This window comes from Lagopus leucura, unplaced genomic scaffold (assembly GCF_019238085.1).
Source record: "Lagopus leucura isolate 7727_CA_CO unplaced genomic scaffold, USGS_WTPT01 Super-Scaffold_100001, whole genome shotgun sequence".
Lineage (NCBI taxonomy): Eukaryota > Metazoa > Chordata > Aves > Galliformes > Phasianidae > Lagopus > Lagopus leucura.
The window spans coordinates 86559761-86569973 of record NW_024962262.1 but is presented as its reverse complement, the minus strand read 5'-3'; the positions used below and the strand labels follow the sequence as shown (position 1 = coordinate 86569973).

The following is a 10213-nucleotide window of genomic DNA, read 5'->3' as shown; positions in this document are numbered from 1 at the left end:
TTCAAGGCATAAAAGTAAATTTTATTCATGTGACTTGAACTTGTAGCTTCCCATAGACACACTCCCAGGCTTTGTTTGTTACAAAATTGTTCTGGAACATAAATCATAGGTGGTAAGGCTAGGACCTGGGGAAAAAATAACCACTGAAAACAATTTAATTCTGTATTGTCTTTGGTGTACAGGAAGGAGACAAAAAGCATACAATAGCAATATTGCAGAGCCATTTATATAACATCCAAGACATTGTGGTGTTGACTTGGAATTAGACATACCGGCACGACTGAATTGCACTTTTAACCACTATGATCTGCAAATTCAGGCAGAGGAGAGAGAACAGTGCTTAAAGGTTTTAGGTTTTGAGTTATGAATTATGGGGTTAACTTAATGTTTGAAAGAAATTTCTGCAGTGTTAGTGGAAGAAAGGAGTGTATTGCACAGAGTATATTAATTCATGACATACCATAGCGATTGCACTGCCATAAATACAGCACAGATCGTCACCTCCAGGATTGTGTTAATGGGATTGGATTAGGAGAACTGTCTCTCCTGGGAGATGGTGAGAAATCAGTTGGTCTTTATTAAATGCTCATTCTTAAAAGGCTCAGATACTTAGGAATTTATGAACTGTTTCCTCCCTGTGCTGCAGTATACTTAACTGTGTACTTCTAATTATTAAAGCCTTTACAGTAGTAAGTGGCTTACTCCCCATTTTACAAGACAGAAAGACTTGTGCAGTGAATGAAGTACAATTGCAGCGTGTTAAGGGACTGCAGGATACACTAAAGTGCTTATTTCAGGCAGTGGCATTTTAGCAAGGCAGCATGGTCCCTTACAGGTCTGGTACTCGTATGGATAGTCAAACCCTGAAGTTGCAGTAGCAAAGTGTGATTGAAGAAAGAATTTGGAAGATTTCTTTTTTGTTCTCAGCATAGTCAGTCTCCTCAGAGCCTTGTGTCATCGCTGCTGTTGCTGTCTGCTCCTGCTGAGGCAGCTGATTGTGAAGAGGAAGATGAGCTTGCCTGTGGAGGAGTAACAAATACGTTCCGGTTATTTTTAGTTTGTAAACATGCTGGTTTGCAGTGTTATGAAGGACTCCTTTTTTAATCTGCACTAATGATATACTTGTTTGGATGGCATAATGAGCCAGTAAATGTGACTTTTGTCACTGAAGTGCTTTCTCGTTAGCTATGTTTTAGAGACAAATATGTTTAACAGAAGTTTCCTGTTGTTTAATTCCTGTATCTGGTGAACTTGCACACCGAAGTAGTGCTAATCTTCTGACAGAACTTATGAAAAACCTGGCAGCTGGATATTTGCAGTCAAGGGTCATGAAAAATAGATAGGAAGATAGGAGGCAGTATTGGTCTTATCCTTGTCTCTCTTGCATGATCAAAAGGAAGCATTTCAGTACTTAAGGCTGACCACAAAGAAGGTTCAAAATGACTGTTTCAAGAAGTATTTTGCTGCTCTTCTAAGTTCTGTCGTACTTCAGATTCTTTTTTGCCAGTGAGCAAAATTACTTTAAATCTGCGCATTTCTTTGAAAATGTCATCATAATCTGTTGATTGCTCTTTCTTCTAAAAAAAAATAATCTATTTTCAAATATTTCACCTAATTTCTCCAAAAGCAGGTTATGCATTTTTGTGCATTTAAGGACTTTTTTTGCACTTAAAGGACAGTATTGCCTCCTTGAGGGTTGCAGTGTGTAGATTGTCTTGTTCCATAAAGTCTCTTGTGTGTGCATTCTTTCTGTAATTTAATTGTGCATTAGAGATATTCACCTGCATTATGCCTGGGGAAGGAAAGAGTTGTTTACAGTAATCATATCACAGCTTCCCTCTTGATAACTTGGACTGACTTGTTAAAATTGAGGATCCTAGCTCAGTTATACACAGCAGTCATAGGAAGTTCTTTCAGCATCTCCTCAGTGATCCCTTGGCATTTGTTTAATACAGTAATACTTACCCTTTCTCTTGGTTCAGGTGAGGTTCTCTCTGACTCTGCTGCTGAGGTTTCTGTATAAGCAGGAGGTTCAGAAGTGTCTTGGGCTGGATCTGCCATAGCGACTGTGATGGGAATGTTCTGGTCCTGGAAGTATTTGTAAGCATCTTTACTGCACACCAGTAGCGTTACTTTATCACCACTCTCTTTGATTCTTGCCACAACGTTGTCATAAGGCTCATTCATCACATTCACCCCATTCACTTCCACCAAAACATCATTATTTTCTACGCCTGCTACATCAGCTGGTCCGTGTCTTTGTACCTGCAAAGGTAAGTTCAAAGGGTGAAGTTAGCATAACGTTGAAAAGATGCATTAGCAACTGATGGTTCACTAAGCTGTCAAAATAGGTGTGGCAGGGAGATTTTGGGGGCAGAACTGAATTGAAAGAGACAATAGGCCTAGAATGGTGTAACTTAAATGTAACTTGACTACATTAACATATTCTTTAGTGATGTGTGAAACTCCTCCCTTCCAGAAAACAAAAGGCACAGATGTAATTTGTGATAACAGAAGATTCACTCTTGCCAGCAGCAGAAATTCTGAGAAGTGGAAGGGAAAGTTCTCTTACATTTCCAGGATATTCTGTAGTTCAAAAATCTGTATTTTAAATGCTATTTTTTTTGCATTCCAGCCTTGTAAATAAAAGCAAGAAATGAAACAAGATTTGGATTTCCTTTCCTTTTATATATCTAGTGGAATAAAAGCAATGAGGTTTTCTGGTGTTTATTTTAATATTGGTCCTATAATATCAGTCTGACTTTTAACAATTATAACTTATCTAAGAGAGCTGGAGAAGAGTTTTGTCTTGTGCTTTTTCTTGAGTGCATTTACAGGGTGGAAGGGAGAGGGCTGCCCAACATACTACGCAAGCTTTTCATTGTTGATTATCTTACATTAGTACCTCATTAATAAATAGTCCAGGTTTGTTCTTGACCATGTTTAAATTGAAGCCAAATCCACTTGGCCCTTTTACCATCTTGCAGACTCTTGGCTTGTGGTTCATTTTCTGTTCAGTGTGCAGCTCCACTCTTTCCTCTGCTTTTGCTGGAGCTGGGTTTTGTAATTTGTAGTAATATGAATAGGGGGAAATTTGAGCCTGAAAAAACAGTGACAAAGAAAACTTTGATATAAAACCTGTTGTGAAATCTGTAGGTTTCTAGCTAAATATGTTTTGCTTGAAACCTTCTAATGGTTCAGGTACGAGTTGCAATGAGCTACTCTTTGCTGTTAATGTCTGGTTAAGTGGAAAGCTACAATGTTGATCCACGTGACAAGGTTTGTATTGCTCACAGAAGATTACACAATAATTCTGATTTTGCTGTCTTATTCTAGCCTTTCTTACGGTGCTTTCAAATATGGAATGGTTCCAACAGTGCCTCTAAAAACATGGAAGAGGCCAAAAATGTGGATGTTTAGTGATTTGGTACTCAAGTGCAAGGAGTGTTGCTGAAGTCTGGATGCATCTTAGACCCTTGCTGTAAGATAAACTGCTCTGACAGACTAATTTGTTGCTGCTTCTGTGTCTTATTCTGTGTCTTATCTTTAGTTGTAGCTTGCATTTACTTACCAGTTTATACATGGCGTCAGTTTCCTTATCCACTACCACCAATGTGGTTTTTTCTTCAGACTGCTTAATCTTTCCTACTACACTTTCATGATCCAGTGCATCCACTCGCTCACCATTGACAGCTACCAGGATATCATCATCTTTGAGACCTGCCTTGGCTGCTGGGCTCTTGGGATCAACATCTCTGATTACATGATCTAAGATCAAAAGGGGAAAAGAAGATGGATGTGAAGGACTGTTTGGTAAGTGTAATCATGTTCTGCTGTAAAAGCTGTTGTTGAAATTGCACTTGAGGTTGAGGCAGTTTCCCTGATACAGACTTGTTAAGAAGCCAGATGAGGAGAATGAGTCTGCAGACTGTAGGAATAGTGGAATAAACTATCGCAAATGTCATGTGTGTTGGCTTGGTTCTTACCACCAGTGTTTTGTTCCATCCGTAGGTAAAAGCCATAACCGTCTTTTCCTTTCTGAAGCTCGATAAGTTTTGGTTTAAGAGGAAGGAGTTTTAGGTTGGCATTCTCTTTGCTCAGCACCATCTTCTGGCTTGTATAATAGCGGTCTGTTTCTTCATTTGAAAGTAGAAGCATAATGTGATTTCCAGACTTCTTTACCTGCATTAGTACATGTACAGTCACAGATATGACCCCTTCAAAAACAATTGTAGTTACGTCAGTAACTGGCTTACTGATACACCAGTGGTGGTGAGTGCTGCTGCATCAGCTGGAAGGTCTGGGTGACACTATTTTAGGGTTTTTTTCCTTTTTTTTCTTAATAATTTGGACCATGTCAAGATTTCAGAGACACAAAATCTTGCATAAACATGAGGAAATGTTCTGTATTTCTTACTGTTTTCCTGGTCTCTGAATAACTAGCTGTAGAATTGAGCTACCTAACAGCTATAAGGGGTTGGCATGCAGTGGCAGTGAAATCCAGTAAGCCTCAGTAGATGGTGCCTGACTCTCATCTAAACCTGAAACTCTGTAAGGCAGACATATCATGCCATCTCTATCACTATTTTGGATTATAGCAGCAACAAGCAGATAACTTATCTTTGCCCTAGTGTTAAATTTCTGTCACGCTCTTGGCCCGCTTCAATGTCCCTGCATGACTGACTGAAGATTTTTGGTCTGTTCAAACTTTCCATTTAATTCTGTCTTTCTCCAACTGCTTTCTAGTTCAATGGGTGCCCTCTTCACTCATAACGAACATCACTGCAGCTGATGGTTTGCAGCCCCGAAAAGCATAGGTGTTGCATAGCTCTGTAGCTAGAAGCCTGCACTCAATGTGTTGCTGGAATGCCAGAGCATGACCAGCCCTCTGAAATCTCTTCAGCTCCGGCTGTGGTTTAGCAGTGCCGTTAGTGGAGAACTGGAAGTCTCATTAGCAATGTTCTAGGCAACAAAATTACTTGCAGTTTAATTTTCATTAATCTTGGGCTTCTTAGCAGAAAAAAGGAACTGCTGTCTAAAATCATGAATTCACCCTGTTCCGTGCTGTCTACATCATCAGAGAGTTATTCCTCTTCCTTTCCTAAAACTTGTATTTAGTTACTTGTCCTCTCTCTTACTATTAGGAGTATTTCCAGGATTTCTAGGAACAGAGCATGTTTTATTTACTATGGTTTCTGGCACTCCTATAATTCTCATATTTAGAATTCTTTGGCCTGTTTTGATGGCAGTGTTCATTCAGAGTCAGGTCAAGAGAGCATATGGCAACAAAGCCAAAGCAGAAGGGTGCTCTACTGAGTTGGTAAAGTATAAACAGTAGCTTCCAAGATTTGCTGTGAAGCATTCAAACTAGCCAGACTTGCCTCTTCAGTAAGCCTGAGAAGTTGCTGTGAAAATGGGCCAGAACAGAAGATGAATCAGTACACAAACAAATACCTTTTCCACCACCTCCTCATGTGTGTCATTTTCCACATTTTTTCCATTGATTTCAATCAGGCGATCTTTATTTTGGACACCCGCCTTTGCAGCTGCTCCTTGTGGTGCCAGATCTACTATGAACAACCCCTTCTGACCTGAAATAGATGGTAACCCATTACACAGAGTAATTCACTGAAACATGCTTGCGTTTGATGGCTAAGAAGATTCAGCACTGATGTCCTTAGACGCACTTAGTCTCTTCTTATGTGCATATTATAGTGGCACCACAAATCTTCAATGTAGACGCGCCTCTGTCTCTTACTTCTCTTATTCTGCCCAGGAAATATCAGTACTGTGGGGAAGGGAGGTTTTTTTTTTTTTTTTTTTTTTCCACTGCAACTCAAACTCTTATTTCTCTACCAAGAGTGACAAAGGAGCTGATGAAGATGGCTGAAAGGGACTCTTTTTTTTTTGACATTTTAAGAGATGAGCTGTTTTTAGTGCTGTTTTACACGCTTCAGAATTTCCTGTGTTTGAAAGATACTTGATCTTTTGGTTATTCTGCATTCTGAAATATCCTGTTTGTGGTTGATGATTTCCGGAAGGTTTGCCTATTCTGTTGACTAGCCTTGTAAGAAAGACAGGTGTGAAAGAGACTGAAAATTACTTACTTTCTAAATGAAATGAATCAGGAGAAGCATTTGGTCGTCGTCTTATTACTGACTAGCTGGCTAGAACTTTGTATTCTAGTTTTTAAGTGATTTGGAGGAATAAAATGGACTTCAAGCAGCAGTTGAGGATATATTTGGTATTCAAGCACCAGCTGTGGAAGTGGCTTTGGTAAATGAGAACCACTGCTATGGTGGCTGTTTCTTTTTTTCTTTTTTTGGCTTTTATTTTTTCTGCCCCATTAGAAATATGGTCCTCAGGAAACCATATGTTGTACAGAAATTGACTGGAGATGGGTCTGAATCCATCTTGCTGCTTCTTACTTCCCCTCTGTTAGCAAGAGCACCCTTCCCCCACCCCCCAGCTGTGGCTGTCATATGTATACCATTTGTCCTCCCCAGGCTCTCACCTTCTGTGGTTTTCAGGGAGAAGCCATATCCTTTTTCCTCCTTCACTAAGTAGCAGAGCCGTGGTTGTGGAACTGCAGTGATTGCTCCATTGGCCATGGGCTGTGTGGACTGCTGCTTCTTCTTTCCTTTTGATACCTTTTGACCCAGCTCTTCCAGATTTGCTCCCTCCTTTTCTGCATTTTTATAAGATGCTTCATCCAGAACAAGAAATACAACAGAATTCCCACTGTTCTTTACAATCTCCACCACCTGTAATGGACAAGGTGAAAAGGCAAACAGAGTGATTGACCTAAAAGCTTTCCCCAGGAAGGGTTACACTCTTCACTGGTTTTGTTGTCACATCCCTCTGCTTATGATGGATAATAAATGATGCAGAGAGATATGCAGAGCAGCTGACTCAGCTCTTGGAAGATGCCATAAAAATGGAACAGAAAGCTTCCAATAGTGACAGTGGGTCTCAATCATGGGAGGTGATGTGGACCCCAGACTAAACAGGTTTGTACCTTTGTATGTTCCTCCTTGTCTACAAACACACCATTAACCCTGAGGACTCTGTCTCCATCCTTCAAGCCAGCCTTTTCAGCGGGGCTGTTCTTTTCCACGTTCCGGATGAGATGTCCTGCTGTGTCCTTCTCCACACGTAGGAAAAATCCATAGCTCTTCTTGGGTTTTTTGGTCACTTTGCATTCTCGGGGCTGGAGAGCAGAAGTCATCTCTACAAAACAGGATGGAAAAGGTAATTGTGAGTTTAAAAAAAAAAAAAAAAAAAAAAAAAAAAAAAAAAAGGTAAGCTGACCTATGTATGTTTGCTGTAAGTACTTACTGAGACAGTTTGCTTCAGAATCCTTAGGGTTTGGTTTCCTGGGAAATCCAACTGTGCAAAGGGAGATGAAATGAATCCTTTTTACCTGCTAACTCCAAGATGAATGCCTGTGACAGGCATAGAACAATGAATGATGTTCTCCTTAAGTATTGCAATACCTTTGAGGGGGTCTCTTGTACAGTAAGTGTAGATGACTTGTTGACATAGGGACTGGATAAGCAGACTCTTTAGGTAGTCAGAAGAGTGGCTGAGCCGTTAGGTTCACAGGGTTTTTATCAGTGGTACTTAATCCAGCCGTTGGCTGCTTATTAGTGACAATGGTTAGGGCTGGTACCGGCACTGATGGGTACTGTTCAAAGTCTTTATTTATGTCATGGACAGTGAGGCAGAATACATCCTCAACAAACTGATGGATAATACCAAACATAGGGGAGCAGTCAATAGGCTGGCAGATAGTGATATTATTTAAAGGGACATTGACAGGCTGGAGAAAGGAGCTGTCAGAAACATCAAAACATTTAATAGAGAAAAGTAGAAAAAATCTGTATCTAGGCCATGCATGACAGCACAGGCCAGCTGCTGCCTGGTCAACAGACAGTTTTGCAGGACAACACACAAGTGCACAAACTGAACGTGAGTTGGTGTAGCTTTGCAATGAAAATCAACTGTATTGTGGGCAATATCAGAAGGTATCTAGCAAGTCGATGAAGGGATTGTTCCCTGCTGTTTGGCACTTGAAAGGCTATGCGTGAGTTCTGTTTTGAGCTTTCCATGTCACTGACATGCTGAAGCTAGTCCACTGGGGTGGGTTAGGTTTTTGGAGAGCAACATGTTCGAAGAGAGGCTGAGAGAGCTGGGTTTGTTCAATCTTGGGAAATGAAAGATCTTATTTGTGTTTTCAAGTGCTTAACTGGATGGTGTAGAAAACACAGGTCCATATTATTCTTGGATGTTAATACTGATGAGAGGCAACAGATACGGATTACAGCAAGGGGAATTCTAATTAGGGAGATGTAAGGACAGCTTTTTAATCTCTGGTGCTTTCAACAAGAGCCTAGAGTGGCTGCAGAATCTCCATCCTTGGAGGTGCTTACCTGGATGAAGCCCTGAGAAACTTGATCTAAGCTGGCCTGGTTTAACATGAGCTGTTGGACCAGATGTCCTCCAGAAGTTCATTCCAACCTAAAATATTCTATATTTTTATGATACAATGGAATTGGGTGGCTCATTATCAGTAAGAGAGGCACTGTGTTCAGAAAGTAAGCAGTAGTTGTGATAAAGAAACAATTCCAAAGTTCACTATCTTGTTATCTTAGGGGATCCTGCCCAAGATCCATGATGACATAAGAACAAGATTAACTTTCTCCATCCAGCTAATTAGCACATTTGATGTGTGTCTTCCTGGATAGATTTTTTTTTTTTCTCACTCCCAATAGAAGTTTGTGAAAAGACCAAATACCTGTTTCGGAGGTTAGCCATTAATCTCAGCCTAATAAATGCTAAGAAATTTCATCTGTTTGCATGAACGCCTTACGGTTCTTTCTTTTTTCCATTTCTATGTATCGCTCACGTAACTAATGCATGTGAAAACTGGCCTTTTCATTTATTTTACTTGTTTTTAGAAGTAGCTAGCAGTGAAACCTCTCTGTGATCTTGATAGCAGCCTACTGCTGAAGTACATCTGGCTACCCATGCAAATATAGAGTATTTGTTATGGAAGCTGAAATTGCGTTGTTAGGGTTAGTTGGTCAGCGTATAGAAAAGTATGGGTGAGGAGAGAGGAGCTGACAGGGATGCCGCTGAAGCTGGAGAATATGGAGCATTTCAGCATGCGTGGATAGGCAGGCTGTGGACTGTGATTTTCTTCCTCCCTTTGGTGAGGTACTTAGTAGTTTGTGGAGTTTGTGCATAGTGGCATGAAGAATAACTTCACGTAGGGATGTCCTGCACTACTGTTTGGACATTGTACTCATCTCAACCACAACTCAGAGTAGCTGTTCTTGACAAACACTGGGAAATCTGGTTAATTCCTGAAGTTTACACAAAGCTGAAGGAACAGAAAGCTTTTACAGAAGAGGTTACCTCTTCTTATGTAGAAGAGGAGGGAAGATTATATTGGGCTGCAAACAACTTTTCACTTCACGAAAGCTTTACATGCAAGATGATCAGGCTCATAAAACAGAGTTTTATATAGCAAAAAAAAATAAAGGAGCAACTTACCTGTATATCTTTGTGAAGCAGCCTTTGCAGGAATCCTCTCTTGCTGTCCCTCCTGTAGCTGTACCTATAGGTACGACTGGACTTTGATTGGGCAAAGGTTGATTTAAAAGATGATTTATTTAACCAAGTTTCACTTGAATATGCTCAATGCCTTGATAAGCTGCCTTGTCCTTGCCTGCAGAAGTGCAAATCACATGTATTTCTCAGCAGCTTTGAATTCTGTTCTGCTGATAATGATACTCAAAAACTCAGTGAAGGAGGTGATCTGAGGCAAGCCTGATCTTTACTCTGTGCAAGAATCTTCTCCAGCTATAAGAAGTGTCTTAAAGGAGCACGTTAGGATTGTCATGTATTGACCATGGCTAGCTAGTGTTTGATTGCAGATTGAGAAGTTCCCAATTCAAAGCTGTGCTCTCCATGTAGTGTGCCAAACATAGGGGCTGTGATGGATTAATCTTGACAAGCAGTCAAATGCCCACCTGTCTACTCTCTTGTTCCCCTCCTAAGCTGGACAAAGGAAGAAAACGGCATGTAAAAGTGTGAGGAATCTGAAATGATGACAGTAATTCTGAGAGATGCAACGTACAGGGTGGTTGTGATTGAGGGGTAGACCTGACTATTGAGAACATCCCACAGGCCACCTGTGGATGTGAAA

The 10213-nt window shown here is 40.5% G+C and overlaps 1 protein-coding gene across 2 annotated transcripts; it reads right to left on the bottom strand.

Moving 5' to 3' along the window:
- Nucleotides 1-208: 208 nt before the first annotated feature.
- Nucleotides 209-9621, bottom strand: PDZK1 (PDZ domain containing 1). 2 transcript variants are annotated; one of them, XM_042867251.1, is made up of 10 exons: nt 9559-9609; nt 7339-7389; nt 7019-7230; nt 6515-6764; nt 5455-5591; nt 3987-4182; nt 3572-3768; nt 2906-3100; nt 1966-2265; nt 209-1019 (listed from the first exon to the last, which is right to left on the bottom strand). In XM_042867251.1, the coding sequence occupies exons 3-10, from the start codon at nt 7226-7228 to the stop codon at nt 942-944; spliced, it is 1563 nt and encodes a 520-aa protein (XP_042723185.1). In that variant the 5' UTR covers nt 7229-7230; nt 7339-7389; nt 9559-9609; the 3' UTR covers nt 209-941. The 2 variants fall into 2 exon arrangements, with proteins under 2 accessions (XP_042723185.1, XP_042723184.1); XM_042867250.1 differs by lacking the exon at nt 7339-7389 and having other exon boundaries at nt 9559-9621.
- Nucleotides 9622-10213: the final 592 nt, after the last annotated feature.